Source organism: Ostrinia furnacalis, unplaced genomic scaffold (genome assembly GCF_004193835.3).
Source record: "Ostrinia furnacalis isolate ACB-3 unplaced genomic scaffold, ASM419383v2 OfSCF3958, whole genome shotgun sequence".
In the NCBI taxonomy this organism is placed as follows: Eukaryota; Metazoa; Arthropoda; class Insecta; order Lepidoptera; family Crambidae; genus Ostrinia; species Ostrinia furnacalis.
The window spans coordinates 54,628-74,701 of NW_021134197.1; the positions used below are offsets into that span (position 1 = coordinate 54,628).

Consider the following 20,074-nt stretch of genomic DNA (forward strand, 5'->3'; position numbering starts at 1 on the left):
ATGCATTTTTTCACTTCGAATTTCGAAGCTATATCCGGCGAAGTCGTTTCTGTCACATAAGGTTTAACAGGGCCCCAATTGCGGTAATTTGTAATGTCTCCAATTCATTCGCGTTTCATCTCTAGTCCACACACCATTTTCATTCAACGATGTGCAATTCGGTATCGCGGTAAAGTTCACGCGCAAACAAAGACAAAACAACGGATTTAAGCACTTTCTGACTTTCCGAATACCTTATTTTTTCACTAAAACAGCAAATGTTCATGATTTTCGTGAAGCGATTATGAAAAAAGTAGCTATCTTTCAGGTTTTACATAAAGAAGCAGTTGCGTTTCGTTTTCGTTTAAATGAACTAGCAGTCAAAGCGACACCGCTATACGAATTCGTCGTCTAGTCTCGTTGTAATTGAAAATAGTTAGCGCAATCGGAGCAGAGGTTTGAAAATTAAATACCTAATTCAATTTTACATCCGGCGAAGTACACTCGCGAGCAAAACTATGGAATCACTTACATGAAGTTGTTTCCACGCGATCTTGTGTACCAACGAATTTGTTAGTAACAAAAAAAGTGGCACCATTTTAAAGATTAAACTTTTATCTTTTAATTGATACCAAATTCATTCAAATCACACCGGTATTTAAAAAGATATCCCGGCTGATGTGAAGAAGTAAGGAAAAAGACATGTATCAACTCTTTGATACGTCGCGAGTTGCGGCCTACTTACCCCCTATAAAAACACGTGTTTTCGGATTTTTGCTTTCACACTTTGATCCATACACATCTCCGCTTTTTTTGACACTTTACCTGGGATTCTACACCTACAGAAGCAGCACAAATCGTTGCACTATTGCAAGCAGGGCTCAGCCAGCGGGCTGTCGCATGTCAGCTCCACATAAGTCAGTCCTGGGTTTCGAAAGTTTTAAGACGCTTTCGGGAGACTAGTGGCTTTATCCCGAGGCCAAGTTCTGAACAGCGCCAGTGCACATCGCAGAAGGATGACCGTTTTTTCATGTCAACCTCTCTATGAAATCGTCATTTGATTGGTATCGACGTCCAGCAAGAGCTCAGAAATGTTCGTAGGATAGCTGTTAGCGTGTGGATAGTTCGTCTAAGATATAAGCAATAGAATTTGACTCCAAAAAGGCCTGCCACAGGCTCGAAACTGACGGCAGGTCACCGATAAGCACGCTTTCAATTTGCTCGTACACATCTCGATGGGAAGTCGAGCAAGCCACCCCCATAAGCCACTGTTTCAGCGAACCAGCACTGCACAAATCGCTCCCCAGGCTGCCTATAGACCCGACCTCTTCAACTGCTGCACTGCAAACACAGTCTGCATTCATCGGATAACAAAACTCGCCTCCATTACTCGCCTACCCATCAAAATAAGTGCGAATTAATTGAAAGCGTGCTTGTCGGTGACCTGCCGTCAGTTTCGAGCCTGTGGCAGGCCTTTTTGGAGTCAAATTCTATTGCTTATATCTTAGACGATCTGTCCACACGCTAACAGCTATCCTACGAACATTTCTGAGCTCTTGCTGGACGTCGATACCACTCAAATGATGATTTCATAGAGAGGTTGACATGAAAAAACGGTCATCCCTCTGCGATATGCACCGGCGCTGTTCAAAACTTGGTCTCGGGATAAAGCCACCAGTCTCCCGAAAGCGTCTTAAAACTTTCGAAACCCAGGACTGGCTTATGTGGAGCTGACGTGCGACAGCCCGCTGGCTGAGCCCTTCTTGCAATAGTGCAACGATTTGTGCTGCTTCTGTAGGTGTAGAATCCCAGGTAAAGTGTCAAAAAAAGCGGAGATGTGTATGGATCAATGTGTGAAAGCAAAAATCCGAAAACACGTGTTTTTATAGGGGGTAAGTAGGCCGCAACTCGCGACGTATCAAACAGTTGATACATGTCTTTTTCCTTACTTCTTCACATCAGCCGGGATATCTTTTTAAATACCGGTGTGATTTAAATGAATTTGGTATCAATTAAAAGGTAAAAGTTTAATCTTTAAAATGGTGCCACTTTTTTTGTTACTAACAAATTCGTTAGTACACAAGATCGCGTGGAAACAACTTCATGTAAGTGATTCCATAGTTTTGCTCGCGAGTGTAGTTTTAGGCAAAAAATATTAAATCGATTTCTCTTTATTAACATTCGAGTTTTCCATGGAACACACATCACTATGGTTTCATATCAATGATGACAGTGACGTTACACTTATTTTTATTATTACTTTTAAAAGTGGATTGGCTACAAGTATTTTAATCCAAATTATTTATTCAAATATCGTGCAGCGTGCGTGAGCGTGACCATTCTCTATAACTTGCTATAACTTTTGAACATGCGCGCAACACGAGTAGGTAGATTTTAGTCATCATCATACCTGTGATGTTAGTTCCATCATCATGTATCTTGATGTGTAGTATGGAATCACATACTTATTGTGGAGATAAGCAGAAATAAACAAATGTAGGTACACATTAATCAGAGTAATAAATTAACTTCATGAATGAACAGAGAGTATTGAGTAGCGTCCTGCGTTCCNGATGGCACGCTTACAACGCAACAGTTCTTGGGTAGACGAACTACCAGTTGTATTGTTAGGTTTACGCGCCGCTACTAGAAGCGACAGCGGTGTAAGCGCAGCTGAATTAACTTACGGCAAATCAATTCGATTGCCAGGCGATTTTTTTGAAGATACTAAATTTTGTGATACAGATTCAGAATATTTGCAGAAACTAAGAGATAATATACGTAACCTGAATCCGAGACCATCGAGTCATCGTAATTCACGTTCTTTATTTGTTCCTAGTGATTTAAGTACTTGTAAATATGTGTTTGTTCGGAATGATTTAATGCGCAAATCTCTTCAACCCCCATATGATGGCCCCTATGGCGTCATAAGTAGGAGAGGCAAAACATTCGTCATTAAAATAGGAGAAAAAGAAACTACTATTTCAATGGATAGGTTAAAACCCGCGCACATTCTTAGTGACCATGATTTAAACGATAATTTTGATTCTTTTACTAATTCTAGTTATAGTGATAATAACGGTAGTAAAAATACTAGTACTAATAACGCAGACACTTCTAGCAAAGTTCTAATTCCAAAAACAACGCGAAGTGGCCGCGTTATCAATAAACCGGTGCGTTTTGACTTGTAAGTTTTTTTCTTTCTAAGTAGGTAGAGCGGCTCATCGTTACTTACTTAGGATAAGTTTTTATAAATACAATGTTCTAATGTTTTTACGAAACATGTAAACTATTATGCGTATTATTAATTAGCTATTAGTTTATTAATTTAATATTGTATTTTTATGTACTTACTTTATACATGGTTTCATGATTTTTTACTTTACTCTTTATTCAAATTGATTTATTGTATTTTGTTTGGCAAAACATTTTTGATATTTTGTTTCTGAGATGTTTATTGATGTTTAGTAATTTGTAATTGACATTTTTATATTGTATAATGATAGGCACATACAACCTTTTCTTATGTTTTTACTGTTTACTTTAACTTGCGCATTGCTTGTAATTTCACAATGGACCAAGTGCACAATTTGATTATTCTATTATGTCTCTAGATATTTTTAATTGACATAGAATTTTGTTTTATAATGTTGTTTCAAATATTCATTATTTTGTTATTTACTCAATCGAGTGTTATTGTGTTTTATTTTTTGTATAAGGAGGGGGATGATGTAGGTACACATTAATCAGAGTAATAAATTAACTTCATGAATGAACAGAGAGTATTGAGTAGCGTCCTGCGTTCCCACATCATTGCCCAATACAATTAACAATAGGAAACAATAGTTATACTGTTCCTTGTATGTGTCGGCGGCTGAGCCCGCCAGTTTTATTTTAGTCGCAATTACACCTTTAAAGAAATCACATGTTTTACTGTTCCAACCTTCTGACGTACGTTTTGTGGACTTAACAATAATATACCTGAATATAACGTATATTAATATAATTACGTACATCGGGTATATAAAATTAACGTACAACAAACTTTGTTTAGGTGGCACTTCCACTTTATTATATTAAATCCTAGTATAATAACAATATTATTTTGAGACGCGAGCACATGCCGCTTTCCATCCTGAATATTATGAAAATGTTATACATAATATAAAATCATGATTGAACTGTCTAGGCAAGAAGAAAGTAAAGAAAGTTCATAGCATTTAGTACCTACTCAGTGTCTAGGTCATAAAATAAGCCTAACATTGCTGAATTTGAAATATAGGAACAGGCATAAAAATAATATTATAGAGATAACATTGTTACCACAAAGTAAACAATTCATTTTATGTATTTTTAAATAAAAAAGAAAATTAAAAAATGTAGTATTGTAATACATAAGCCTACATGAAAATTTTATTGCACCATAAATATTTCAGGCATTTGAAGTTCATTTTATAACAAAATTAAAATACATTTCTATTTTCCATTACTTAACATAATATCTTAATAATAATAAATACATTGTACCAAACACATACCTTATTGTACAAGTGGGGTAATATTGTCAGACCTTCCTTCATAAACAGTGATCCAAAAATTTGATGTCTCAATCAGATACATACAAAAGTATGGAATTTCATCAAATTATTAAATCACTGATCACAATAACATTAACAAATCAGCTGATATGTTGTAACATTACTGTATAAAAGAAAAATATAGCATAAACTTGTGCATTATTTTGTAGTAAAATTTCAACTTTTTACAACAACCCTTAGCATTTGCAGTGGATTGAATCAATTTGCAAATTACAAAATTCAGATCACTATTAATCATTTGGAGAGTTCCCTAGCAATACTTTTGAGAGCTTCTGTCTGCTCCTTAATTAGCTTTAATTTCTGCCTAAGATAGTCTTTCTTAAAGCTAATATAGTCTTCTTTTAATTGCATTTTTCTTTGTTCAGAAGAAGCAAGCAAATCACAATTGAAGAAACAGTTATTTCCATGTTTGTCATTTTGTTTGGAGCTGCAACTTTTCACTTTAGGCTCTTTGTGTTCGAATACTTTAGCTTCTGGCGGAGATTCTGGTTCACTGTATGAATGAACTGAGTCCAATTCATTGTTGTACTCTTGTGACATGTCTGGGTCTATAATAGGCACGAATTCTGTGGTTTCCTGGTAGTTAGTGGTGGAAGACACATTCTTCAAGCCTAAGGCTTCTTGTTCCGCTGGAGTGAGCATCACTACTGATGAAGGGACTTCACCGTTGATCTCAGCCTGACGTTTCTTAGTTTTTGACCGGAGGTCTTGCCAAGTCTGAAAAGGTAATTAATAATAAGTTTGTAATTAAGTTAAATTGGTATAAAATAACGAATTCTCAATAATATAATTCACAGAAGAGTTATGTGTCAAGACAAAACTAGGCAATATTTTTTAAAGTTCTAATGAAATGATACCCACTTTTCTCCACTGTCGCCAAGTTTTCCTAGCACCAGGTCCAGGGATGTTGTTGCACTCGCTTGCAATGCTCTGCCAGAGTTTTTGTGAATCAGTATAGTTAAAGTCTTGCGTTACTTTACACGCGATCAACTCTGGGTGCTTAGTCACTAATTCTACAAGCTTCTTCTTCTGCCTCGCTGTAACATACATGCCTCTTCGCCTTTTTCTATCATCCATTATTCAAAACACCCGATTTTATGTTGGGAAATCATTGCATGTTTTGAATGACTTTGCTATGGTTCAAAATCTCAGTGAGATCGATTGATAAATGTTCACACACTCTGTAGTAAAGTACTATGTTATAAATAGTTGCTTGAATCTGAAGCTAAATTAATTCGATTGCAGACATTTACAAAACAAATCGCCTCGTTCATTGTTTTTTTACAAATTCTGAGAGAAACGAAATGACACTTGCTTGACAGGTTTTTTTTGACAATCGTATGACATTTCGTCGTCATAGACAAAATATTTTCTTTTTATCAATAATGAAAGTTGGCAAAAACGTTTATTGATTAGTAGAAAATCAAATCAAATTTGTTTAAAATTGTGTGCATTTGAAACTTAATTTCTTTAATTTAGCAGCATGGAACAAAACTAAGACAGAACTAAATTAAAATTCTACATAGAAGAACACGCCGCCATTTTAAAATTTTCATAGAGTAAAGACCGGTGACCATAGACGACAAATATCATCTTTCGTCGTCAATCAGTCAAAAATTATTCATTCCTCGATCTGTGATTCCTCGTTTCTCAGCGAATGGTGGAGGAAAGTGCGTCGTAAATATTACACAAAAATCATACCAAACGCTTGTAACAGTTGCAATTATGATATGACGACATCATCAGTATTCTAAAAATACTAGTGTGATATATGAACAGTGAAAAACAATGGCTGAATCGTGTGGAAAGTTTCTACAGCGTTTTCTACCAGTCTTAGGCTGTGTCCTGCTGATAAATTTAGTAAATCATGTAAGTTCACTTCGAAATACTACTGCATTCCATTGTTCCGCACTAATTGTCTTTGTTTGAAAGTTAATTATACTGTTTACAGTTCTCCTCTTTTGGATTCAAGGAAATATTCCTCAGAACGTCATGTATTATTTTCTACCTTCAATGATTTTATGAAAGTTACTCACAAGTCGAAAATAGTACTAGGGCGCTCTTTGATTCTAAATTATTTATGTGGCAAAAAAGTATGTACAATACTTAACTTCAGTATACTTACACTGATTTGCAATCTTTCTTACAATGGTAGACCATTGGAGGTAATTCATTCTCTAAATTAATTGAAATCTAACAAAAGAAACTATTGTTTATGAATTTGTGATAAGCAACTCGAGCATGAGATCCATTTTGATAACATTAGTGCCAAAGCACTTATATTACATACAAACCAATAGTTGTGATTTTAACTCTATCCATAAAAATAACTGCAGAGTTCCACACTAATATTATGCTTATTACATTTTGTGAGATTATAAAGTTACTTTTTAGAAGAGACCCAGCAATTCAGCATGCTTAGAAACAATGAATCAAGCAGTTGAAAAGAGAGCATCAAATTCTGACTAATTCTCTCATGTTGACTGACTAATTATTGTTTGTTTTCTCTCTTTTTCTTTTCTATTACTTTTCTGATGATTAGAAGATGTGTTTTTGTATTGTCTTTATTATTATTGTTGTTGTGGGCTAGATTTTGCACGAAAGTCATACCCCTTGGCAATTTTCCATATTTATTATGCTAAATCTTAGACAAAACTAACTTGAGATTATTCCCAGTAAGAATAATGTAACACTTTTCTGGTCAGTTAACTGCTATAGCAGTCATAACAATTAAACTTCTATTGTGTCTGGGTTACTGTCCGGAAAAGTGTTAAAGAAATAAATAATTTTTTTATTTATTCTAAATTTATGTAATGTGTGTAGTAAATTAAGCTTATAAAATGATATAAATAACACAAATATCTTGACCTATACCAATTTAATAACATTTATCTATTGTTTCTGTTCATACGGATTTTGCTAGCAATATATCTAGTTAAAGTTTATACTCTCCATCCATTATTTTATTCTAGGTCTAACTGAAATAGAAAAATGGCTACCGGCTCTTATTAATTTTAAAATCTGACACGAAATAATTTTTATTATGTTTTCTATGATCAATATATCTACCGTTTGTGTTGCAATGTAATTTATTGATTAATCACGCTGCAATTATAATAATCAACCAGGCCCCTCTGATTACAAATAGTCATTAATCATAATTAACAACAAATACTATTGCACATACATTTACTGCATTATTTTGGGAGCCCTGCTCAAATTGTATGTATTATCAGCGTTTAAGATTCCATGACCCAACATGTTGCATGTCAAGTCAATCAAGATACATGGTGGCCAATTAAGATTAATTTATGTCAATAAACTGTTGTTCGCTTTCAATTGACTCTGAATTATGCTTGAGTCCCTTGTTATTTTTGTTAGCCATCATTGACTTTTGAGCTTTTGACTACATTTCTGTTGCTATGGTATATTGAGTCAAATTAAATCCTTATTTCCACAAATTGATCTATAATATTCATTAGGATAGAAATGGGCTGAGTATTATCAATCCACACCAAAGTGTTTATTATATCCATTATTTATTTATAAATCTAAAGTTTATGCACTAAATTATTGTACAGTGGCAGACTTCATGTCGGTTGGCATGCTCTGCCAGTCAACCACAGTACATGATTAATTTTGATGAAACTATTCTTAAATTTTTTGTATTTAAATTTGGGAAATGGCAGCCACTTCATGCCCTTAGATTACTGATTGGCCATAATTTTACTTCTCTGGGAATAGAATTTCTTAATACATAATATGATTTAAAAATACCCCTTATGTGCAAGGAATCTTCCATCTTTAATCAGATGTCAATACACTTCTTGTTATAATTTGTTGTTGATGTACAAACCAGTGAATCATTTGTTTTGCAGGACAAACCAAGGTCCTCAAGTATCGCACTGATACACTGCATATACACATTATTATGAGTAATTGGAAAAAAAAAACGAAAAAATATTAGTTTTTCATATTAATGAGTGTTAATATCTGTCAATTTAAACTTTAATGAGATAACTTTTGGTAAACAGTTTTAACGAATTGTTCATAAGCATGACCGCCGCCCCCTTCAGGTTCAGAATGTCCAATTCCCAAAATGTCCAACGGTTTCAAAATGTCCAATTCCCAGAATGTCCAATTCCCAAAATGTCCAATTCCCGAAATGTCCAATTCCCGAAATGTCCAATTCCTGAAATGTCCAGTTCCCGAAACGTCCAATTCCCAAAATGTCCAATCTACTATTATGATGGGTTTGTTAAATAAATCCTCATAGCCTTTCTTAAAAATTAGTAATTAAAATATTTCTGTACGAATGCGTTTAGTTTTTGCAAAATCGGCATATAAACATAGAAAATTTGTATTATTTGCAAAAAGTACGTAGAGAAAATTTACTACTGCACTTTATACTCATACAAGAATGTATAGTTATTTATATTTTTTTCTATTGACCTAACAAAAAAAGAATAATTTGTAAATAAATAAATGATTGTTAAAATTTAAGTATGGTTATTTATTTAATATTTTTAAGAAAGCCTATGAGGACTTATTTAACAAACCCATCATAATAGTAGATTGGACATTTTGGGAATTGGACTTTTCGGGAACTGGACATTTCAGGAATTGGACATTTTGGGAATTGGACATTCCGGGAATTGGACATTTTGAAACCGTTGGACATTTTGGGAATTGGACATTCTGAACCTGAAGGCGCCGCCCGCCTAACGCTAGAACAGTTACAGTTGCCAGTTTGAATTCCGCTGGGAGCGAATTTTAGCGCGAAGAGCAGGGAAAGTTCAATCTTTTAGTAATGGATGTTCATGTATAACATAGTTCGTATCTATTTTAGTTCGTTCATCCGTTATCCAAACGCCTTATAATAAGCTCAGTTGGTGATTGGTGGGATAACTAGTTGACTGTTTCCTGCAGCTTTCTGCTGGATATCATCAATCACTTCTTGCGCTTTATTGCCATTTCTATCTTCAGCGTCGTACTGTTTTTATAGTTTATCTACCTAGAGCCTTTTAAAGTTGATCAAAATTATGTTTTTCTAATTCTTTTAGTACGTTAGATACTTTGAGCGGAGAGAGATGATACCTAGGAAGGTATCATCTCTCTCCGCTCAAAGTATCTCAAACATTTTCACGACTTAAGTCACCAAAAAAAAGCAGCACGGATAGGGTTGCCAGGTCCAAAAACACAAAAGTCGGACTCGGTGCTTAATTTGGCCGGACATTTTACTCTAAAAGCCTTGGCTGGACAAGTCCGTAAAAAGCCAAACATGTCCGGTAAAAGCCGGACACCTGGCAACCCTAAGCACGGAATCCCCGTGCATTAAAACGCTCTTTGATTTATGAAGTATTGAAAAAGCGATGATGCAAATGTGAAACTATTGAAAATACGCAACCCAAGGTTCATCGCCATACTTGGCAGTTGTCATACGTCGGGACAGGCCTGCGTCTGCCCGAGGAATAGTAATGAATGAGTTTTCCTCCTAAACGCTGCAATCGAGGCATCAAGGTGACTTGGAAACTCGTTTTTATACTTGGAGCAAACTTGATTTTCATGCGGCTTCGTAAAGAGGCTAATTAACTTTGATGACAACTAATTCTACGTTCTTGGCGTTTTATCAAGTTATGTTTTTCCAGCGTTCTAATTTTATTTTACTTATTTATTTAAAACTTATATGCACATAGAACGGTGTACATAAATGACAATGTTCGNTTTCTGACAATGTCCTTTGTTAGATGATTTTTCAAGCTCCCTTGTTGTGACCACAAGACGTCTAGACTAGACCTTGTGGATAGAGAGTCTTGAATCAGTGGGTTTAATAATACCCTAACAGTGTTAATCGTTCGTTCGTTTCAGCCAAATTAGGTCCACTGCTGGACAAAGGCCAAACCCAAGGATTTACGACCGGTCCTGCGCTGTCCACATGCAATGTTAATAACTTTTTGTAATTGTTATTTGTTACTAGTTTAGGAAAGGCTTTGGAGGATAATTGAATGACCGGATTTTCTACAAAGAAATATGATATGATTTTCCGTGGATTACGCCATGTTTGGTCCAATTGAGCCATGTCAAACGCCTATGACTTTAATTAAGTCTTCTGCTAATAAAGGATTCTGACCTCGGTTGTTACAGAGGTACTTCATAGAAGATTACATAAACAAACAACAACAACGGAGAATACCACTACATCACGTAACATTCACCTGGCACTAATTAAACCATGATTCAATAAATTAGAGCACCGCGAAAAACATTTGTTTGCAGATTAATAATCACCTCGCTAATTTTATTGGTTTTGTACAAAGGCACGATCGGTTGGAAGCTTTTGAGCCCTTTGTTTGTTCAGATCACAAAGTATTATCGCATGAATACATTTAAAGTATGTTGTTTTCAGATCAATTTAAATGATTGGTATAGACAATGCCTTATTTATTTTAGAAATAACCTTATTAATCTGTTTAATTGATTCAATGGTGCGTATTTGAAGCACACTGGTCGAGTGTTAAAGAGACGGTGGACAGTGGAATTTAAAGATTTAAATATGAATTTATTAAAAGGTATAAACTATACTAGATAGAGAACAATGTTCACATTTCAAATCGGGGATATTCCAACAGACGCGTCCGTGAGGTAAAAACTAAAAAGGCAAAAGCATGAATCTTCATGTTTTATTTATCGATATTTTATCGGCCCGGGAGAATTTCGGTGGCATAGCAACTAAAATTTATATTTCTTGAAAATGTATAGTAAGGTGATATTTTATGACAGCTCGTGATCCTTTTTGTTTTCATAGCAAAAGGTGACTACATTTACATACTAGGCACCAGGCAGTGGTGATTGGTAAATAGAAAGGCCTTCGAGGATTGATGTTTCCATGGCCTTCGCGCTGTAAAGAGACATTTTATATGCATTGCAGGGTAATAGGCCGGCGTCTGCAATGCAATAACTTCCAAGGGCACAATATTATTCTTGTACGAATTACTATGCTGGGGCTTTAATCGCTTAGAGTTAAAAATGACTGCTGTGATTCATTAAAATTATACATTAGTTACGTTAGCTATGTCATTTTGACTCAGATAAATGCTGCAGTTTAAAACCATGATAGTTTTTTCTAGGGAATTTTTCATCAGCCAGTGTTTACTTTTGTTCAGCTTGGTCATTTTCCATCAGGCAGTATTTCCTTTAGCTTGGTCAGTCATACATGTTATGTAGTTAATGTACTGTGTATGTTCTGGACTAAGGTTCGTCGTTAATGAGCATCAGAAGGTCGCTCGGCCTTGCTACATGCGGGCATCCAGTCCGACTCGGTTTAAATTTAACTAAACGAATAACTTTGTCAAAATCACACGAAACTCTATTTATAAACGTGAATTAGTACTGGTTATGATAATGAGGGGTTTAATATGTTGCATGACTAAGGCGACATACCATTATTGCGCCAAAATCCTTGTTTCCTGTATGCTACTACATTTATTTTCCTAAAACACACTTGAAACAGGAAAAGGTTATTATACTGCACAGTTTCTGCCCTTCTGATGTCCAGAAATTGAATAAAACTATAAAATCTAATCGACAAAAAAACCGTAATTGAAATATTACGCAAGTTCTACGTCAATACGAATGACGTAGAAAACAACAAAAATATTAATTGAATTTTATTTACAGTCAAAATTGTCCTTTTTGCTTTAAATATTTAACGTCAAAATGAGGCAGATGACTTGATGGCTGCTGAAATTGATTGAAGAGGGTTAGCTGTGTTGTGGAAAACGAGCTTTTATTACAAAGTAGGTAGATTGAAAATAGATTTCACCTAATGGGGAAAACCCTAATGGTGTCCAGTGACGGGGTATTTCATGTTGATATTGATTGATGGAAAAGGAGCACACTTTCTTGGTTTCATCCGGTTTGCTTCAGTTTCAAAACATACAAGGGTCATCATTGGAATTAAATTAATTTGCCATATTAAGCAATAATTAATAATGATGCAGTAATTTTGCAATAATAATTGCGTCTTGTTTTTGCATTGTTGTGAAAGTGTTAGAAAATGTATCGGATCGGAGTCATTTGTCGCATTGAATTAATTATTGTTAAAAAGCATTATTTTGTCCAAATTGGACGCACGAACCATCATTTTACAGCCAATTATTAAATAATATACGCACTGCAATACATGAATACAATAATAGTATTGCATTAAAGTAACTAGGTACATAAAATAAAATATAAAAGATTTATGCAACACGTTCGTCTGACGTGCAATGCAGTATTTATTTCATACCGGCTTAGGTTTTATAGGCCTAGTATTTTTTTCAAAAACATTATCCGACCACTTACTTACACACTACTAGTGATTAGGGCTAATTCAATTATGTATTACTTATAACGAGTGTAAGAAGCTCTGAAACACTTTTCCCATACAAACAAGTTATTAAACCCCAAGTATGTGAACTAAAGAAATAAACCATAATGAAAACACGTTTATTGCATTGTTAACATCATGCTTGGACATAGTAATAAAGTAAACAAACTACTGCTAAGCTAACTAAGTGAATCATTGTCACATCTGAGATCATACTCATTGGAAGGCACGTGGAAATAAAACTAAATTGATTTGATAACAGTGTATTGTCTAAATGGTTTGTAAACTGATAAAAGGTCGACGAAACATTGATAAGGTCAGAGTAAAGGATACGTTTTGTGTATGAGACCAACATACGAACGATTCGCATAAATTAACTTGATACTTGATAATATGTGAGTCAGACTCGCGTCATTGATCGGGCTTGACGTCTGAGTCAGTAACCACTAGTACTAAAGTCTGCCGGATAACTTCCCGTTCAGAGGTTTACTCATATTTGTAACTGATTCATATTTTTGTCAAGGTAAAGCTTAAGTTTAGGCGCAGACCACCAACTTTTATTGGCCGGTAGTTTAGAAGGGCAGTTAATCAGTATGGGCATGTATGGAAGTGCGCACATTACACCGATTTGGTATCGGCCGGTTCTTCTTACAAATTAGAATCGGGCCCAACTATCGGCCAACTAAAAGTCGTTGGTCTGCGCCTGCCTAGGCTTAAGAGTAAAAAATAACCGTAAGTCGATTCCGTCATGTAGGTGATGCATTCCAGTCCTTCAACTGTGATAATGAAAATAAATAAATAAATAATCATCATTTTATATTTATGATAATTATACTACTTCAAACGAATTGTTGTTTGTTCCTGAATACTTTATTATCGCCTGTTGTGAAGCTATTAAAGGTAAAGGAGCACACGACACAGTTGGCGATTAAATATCTCAACTCGAGTGTTATTGATCCTTATATCGTTGCGTGTTTGGTATCGCTGTTCGGGGAAACTGAAATTTAGATTAGCAAGTACTTAGTAAAGATGCAAGTAATGCTGGCTCAGCTTCATGAGAATCTCATTGATATGTAATACTTACGTGACGCTGGAGTTCGCTAACTTATGGGCTTAAGTTGATATGTTTTCTTAGAAGATTCATGCAGTTTCAAATTATTGCCTTAATTAAAAATTATTGGAAATTCTACGTGTATTCAATCTAGTCTCGATTACACTAGGTACCTACCAAACTCTTACAACATGCACGATCTTTATCCAGCGCTACAAAAACAATTTTGTTGATGGCATGACATATCAAGTTTTCTTCAACAAAAGCTCTTAGAAAGTTCACGTCGTAACCATTAGTTACAATCCTAAATATCTTTCATTCACCATCTACGCAGGTTGTTGATGCTTGCTCCTTTTATCATCATGAAAAGACGTGGTGGTAACGAACTGTTTCGATAACACGTATTTAGAGGCCACTGCCCCTGAATGTAGTATAAAGGACTGAATGAAAGACTGAGCGAACTCGGGGTATAGGTATGTTTTCAATGCAAGAACTTTCTATAGGTCAAACGTTCAAGCTTTTCCCTTTAATTAAAATATGAAAGGCTTCTGCATCCGTACTAGTTGTAGAGATGGGCGAACAGGTATTTTACTCTTTTTGTGAGCCTTTATTTTGGATTCGTTCGTTCAACCAAATGACGTCCACTGTTGGACAAAGGATTTGTTTTGGATTAGATAGTAGATATTAGTATTTTATCACTTATTATCAAGTACCTTGATGAAACAACAATGAGGTAGACGGTTTGCGATGAAATTGTTCTACCTAATGTAGCATATTATGTAGAAATATTGTATGAGCATTTGAGCAGTACTCTATACTATTTTTCAAATCCTGAAGCTCTGTATGTGAAATGGTTAAACTCTACCTTCTTCATGAATGATAGGCATCCTTTTCTATTATTTACCATGTTTGTATAATCGTCCTAACCGTTAACTCGTGCCATTTGCAAGAGGTGAAAGGTCAATGTCTAATAGTGCTTTATATTGATACATTCTGGCCCAGGTCATTTAATCGACTATGACCCAAAAGCATATTTAACTGAAATATCGATGGGAGCTGAAACGGCCTGAATTATGGATGCTTTCGTTCTGGAAAATCATACAGTGGTAAAACCTGAATAAACGATTCCTACCTTTAAATAGATTTAGAAATATTTATACTTCTTTCAAGAAATGTTTACGAACATTTCCACGTAACACGTACTTACTTTATCCGATTTCTTAGAAAGGTTATTGAATTGATTGATACATAATCACTATCAGCTCTTCTATCGATGTTGTTTACATTTGTCATATTGGACTTTTCAACCGACTTCAAAAAAAGGAGGAGGTTCTCAATTCGACCCGTATGTTTTTTTTTCTATGTTTGTTCATTGAGTTATAATGTACTACGTACTAGAGAAGACATGTCAACTAGNTGTGCCAAGGGTGGAAAATTGGGGATGAACTTTTTTATACGCAATATCTCCGCCGATTATGAACCAATTTGAACGATTATTTTTTTGTTGAATAGGTATTATTTGTGTTCACGCATTTGAAGTCGGTTTTATTTTTTTTAAAAGTTATTCTTTATTATCATAAATTTAAAATAGTCCAATGACTTAAACTAAAAGATAATTTTGTATTAATCACAGCTAAATCAATATTGGCAAAAGTGATTTATCAGTTTAGAATTCATTAGCTAAAATGATGTTATTGGGGCTATTTGGTATTGTCTTTATAAGGGGATCTAAGAACATTATGTCTGTTATTATACTTAACTTACGTCTGCCAGATTTTATGGCACCTACCTAAATTCTATATTATGTCCATGTTAGGGTGGATTCGACCAAACAAGAGTAAATATTAATCTCAGATTAAATCGTAAGTTTCTTGACATTTTGACATATTTCCCATACTGAAACTGTCAATGTGCCAGTTATGCCAGGAGTTATTCTTGGATAAAAGTTTGGTCGAATCAGGCCTTAATGTAATAATATTGATTAAAGTAAAAATCCGCCCCCATTTTCCTATTGAAAGTCATTACTAAATAACGGGCCCGCATCTGTATTCACGTGTCCTACATTGTGCGGGTGTTTGCTGATCGAATAAGGCGATTGTCGCCTGTATCCTGTATCATTAATATCATTATGACCACGATTTCAATGCAACGTCCCGATCTTCGATTCTGAACCTTGAATCGTAAGATGTAGAGCTCAGTTTGACTTTGATTAATGTCTTGTTTTCGCCTTCCAAAAATACTGGATGGTGGTTTGACGTAGACAGGCCATTTTAAAGTCAAAGTGCTCGAGGACTGCGCATATCGGTCAACGTTATTAGAAAAGTTGTTATCATGTAACGGTTTTAGAAGGTTCTTGCAAATTGACGTATTTTAAAAGACAAATCTAACAATAAACATCATGTTATTTATTTGTATAGTGAATTTTATTTCGGGAAGTTTAATAAATGCTTGAAAGTCGTAACATATGGTAATAATGTTTTTTTAGGAGATACAGATAACAAAATTGAAATTAATTTATGTGTAATCCTGCTGCATACGGATGCGGTAAATTGCATTGCACTTTGTTTGATTGCGCACATTAATAAAACAGTGGACTGTTCAAACGGATACGAATACTTTGTGATTGAATTGTTCCTCCTAAAAACTACATAAACGTAGGTAATTTCATATGAAATTATGAGTCTAATGTTCCATTTTCATACAATCTTTTCTATGTACGGTCTAAATATCGCCACATTAACGTACATACAACACGGCACATCCAGTTAAACACTGTGGCATCTTATTTAATAGGAATAGAGGTTATTTTGCATCCTGATGTGCTGCTGTACATAGGTCATGTTCAATACTGCCAATGGCGTTTGCTAGCCGGAATTTTAGGCAAGTTCAGTTTCAGTGAATAGCTGTCTAGCACGCAAAGTCTAACATCTAACGATCAATATGGGTTTAGGCTTGTTTGGAAATTAAACGCACTGTCCATGTTGACACAATTTACCACATTTAAACTAAATATACTATGACACGTGTCCTTTATTTACTAAGCAAAGACCCTTCAGCTAGGTGTAGGAATCCTTTATAAATATAATTAAACTATTAACCCTTGGTTACAACAAAACCCTCTTGGAGGTAACGTAAGCTTAAAGAACCTCGAGAATGTAATTTTACACCTTGATAGTTTCATAATGTTTTCTTAGATTTTCAGTTGTGGATGAAGGTTTTAGGGATCGTTTGCAAAAATACAGCATGCTCTAAATTATTTCCTCGTTTGTTTCAGATCCCATTGGCGTCAGCAGAAGGCCAGTGCATATGGTATGGCGTGTGTACAAATAAGACTGACTTCAAGCAGAGATACTGCCCGTACAATGGGCCTGCGAAGCCGATTGATGAGGGCGGTCGGGTAAGTGCTAAAGTTATTAATTTGAAGATATTGACAGCTCAAGAGAATTTGCAAATACTCACCATACATTTCTTGTCGATTCTTTAGGAATTAGGGTATACGAAACTATATTTCTTCATGCCTTTTGAGTCCAAATCGAATAAATAGATGAAGAGTCAACGCAAAATATTATTAAAAAGGTAAATCAAAATTTACTTCAGAGTTCTAAGAACAGTGTTCAAATGCCTGGGAGCTTTGTCTGGGCGCCAAGAGTGTACTGCTCTAGGAGCTTATCTTGGCGCCAATGAGATCGTCATTCGGAATGACGTTTCAACTGTCTAATTTATCTTTCTATCTATTTATTTATCTCACCTTTGATACGAAAAGTAACGCAACTATCAATCCTTTCGCTTCGTGGATAAAGGCCATTTTTACCGAGATTTTCAATCGGATCCGAACTTCCCTTTCTCTCAAGGGCGGATTGTACGTACATGCACGGGTTTAACTGGGTCACCGGGTGAGGTTACTTAGTGCTCGCTATATTTAGCACCGGCGTGCAACAATGACGTCACAGAAGTCCTAGTTTCGACCGAACCGGAGCGCAAGGAACTTGACCTGGCATTTGCCGGGTTGACCTGCTGGTCGGAGTGGCAATGGCATGGAATTTTGGCTCTATAGAAACAAAAGAAAGTGGTGTACGTAAGGTTAGAGCTTGCATTAAAAAGTCTTTTACTCGACTTCTCTTCAGAGTTTGACATTAAAACTCTGTTGTAGAGTTTTTAGTCTATAAATAAACATATTTCATCATCATCATCTTAGCCATAGGACGTTCACTGTTGAACATAGGCCCCCGCAATGCTTTCCATGTTTCCCGGTTGGTAGCGGCCTGCGTCCAGTGCCTTCCTGCTACTTTTATGATGTCGTCGGTCTACCTTGTGGGTGGACGTTTTCCGGTACGCGGCCTCTACTCCAGAACCTTGCTACCCCATCGGCCGTCAGTTCTGCGTACTATGTGCCCTGTCCATAAACATATTAGCAACCTTCGAATGTTGCGATATCAATTTTCTTTTAGTTCTTACGTGTTGCACACGTGTATGGATCATCATGATTGTTTCAACGGGAATAAGGCAGAATAAGGCTTGATATATCAAGCTACCAGTTTCGGCTTATGTCATCTGAGATCACACTGCAGTTAACACTTATAACACTTAGGATTGAAATGGCAATGCCAGATTTAGTATGGAAGGTGGCGTCTTTTTTTTTTCGCGCGGCCATCGACCAAACTTTGTTTTTTGATTACAAAATAGTGTATTAAACCAAACTTATTATGACATGGTATACCTCTCAACTCAGTCTGAACTGAGTTACGAGCTTTAGAAGTTTGATGATTTTACACACTAGATTTGCTTTTTGTGCGCAAGTTTTGTAAGAAATTGCAACAAAATATTGCACTATTTTTTTATTGCGCTGATTCTGCTCCACACTGATGTCTGGAGCCTAAAATGGATGGTATTGTTTGTTTACACATACAATGTCACTATTTTGTTGCAATTTCTTACAAAACTATGCGCGCAAAAAGCAAATCTAGTATGTAAAATCATCAAACTTCTAATGCTCGTAACTCAGTTCAGACTGAGTTTAGAGGTATACATGTCATAGTAAGTTTGGTTTATTACACTATTTTGTCATCAAAAAACAAGGTTTGGTCGATGGCCGCGCGAAAAAAAAAGACGCCAATTTCCGGCATTGTCTTTTAAATCGATCTTCACGATTTCGGACGTCATCGAGTCGCGGTGGATGTTTTCAATACATTCGCGAATTATAAACTAAATCTTATTCTCGTGCTTCCCTTGAGAATGTGGTGTTTTCTTGAGGTTACACAAATCACGTGTTGTCAAATTTCAATGTTACGCGAATGTAACATCAGTAGTTTGTCTATTTTTGCTAATTCATCACGTGTGTGTTTCTCTTGTTTATTGGCAGTAGTATATTCTACTAATTGATAAAAATAAACTCTTTTTTGTTGTTATTATTGCTAATGATTTAGTTGATTGATTGGATCGGCAACTGAAACAGGAATTTGTAAGTGGTATAACTGGTACTTTCTCTTAATATTTTACTTGTCCAATTTCTGATCGCTTTTAAACGATGCTTTACGTCAGGTATTTACAATTTCGCGAGACAATTTTGTATTTAGCATTAGCATAATTATCTAAAGTTTTAATTGATAACAAAATAAATTAACCTTCATTGATTGCTGTGCCCTATTAGATTATATTAATACCTATTCTACAAAGTAACTATCACTTCGCGTTGTCAACATAGCAACGGTTGTTGTAGTAACACGTAGTTAAATATCATAAACATACTAATGGCTCTTGCTTGGACTCATAGTTTATTTAAATTTTTAACTTCATAAGTTATTTTAGCTTTTGTATAATTTGGATGTGCTTGTCACGCGATTTTCCTCTCCCAGATCCTTAAAATTCTTTTGGTTTTCAAACAAAGCAGACAAAAAGCTTTTTCTGTCTCCTTTTCATTTTGATTTACGTTGTTTAACCTTCAACAAATCATAAAGGTGATTTACCGTGCCAAAACAGTACTCTTCATTGTTTATCCACGATATCACTAAAGCTCGCAATCGCGCGGCCACCAAATCGATTTGTCTATCCACATCCACAACGATAGCTCGCATACTC

The 20,074-nt window shown here is 35.4% G+C and overlaps 2 protein-coding genes across 2 annotated transcripts in view; one reads left to right on the top strand and one right to left on the bottom strand.

Moving 5' to 3' along the window:
* Nucleotides 1–4,044: 4,044 nt before the first annotated feature.
* On the bottom strand, nucleotides 4,045–5,898 carry LOC114358470 (myb/SANT-like DNA-binding domain-containing protein 3). The gene is made up of 2 exons (XM_028312443.1): nucleotides 5,439–5,898; nucleotides 4,045–5,294 (listed from the first exon to the last, which is right to left on the bottom strand). The coding sequence occupies exons 1-2, from the start codon at nucleotides 5,652–5,654 to the stop codon at nucleotides 4,812–4,814; spliced, it is 699 nt and encodes a 232-aa protein (XP_028168244.1). The 5' UTR covers nucleotides 5,655–5,898; the 3' UTR covers nucleotides 4,045–4,811.
* Nucleotides 5,899–6,221: 323 nt separating this feature from the next.
* The window catches only part of LOC114358465 (NPC intracellular cholesterol transporter 1-like), a 36,095-nt gene continuing 22,242 nt past the window's right edge, over nucleotides 6,222–20,074 (top strand). Inside the window, exons 1-2 of the mRNA XM_028312438.1 lie at nucleotides 6,222–6,446; nucleotides 17,274–17,396. Coding sequence (XP_028168239.1) covers nucleotides 6,366–6,446; nucleotides 17,274–17,396 — 204 coding nt within the window. The 5' untranslated portion in view covers nucleotides 6,222–6,365. The remainder of the gene's footprint in view (nucleotides 6,447–17,273; nucleotides 17,397–20,074) is intronic.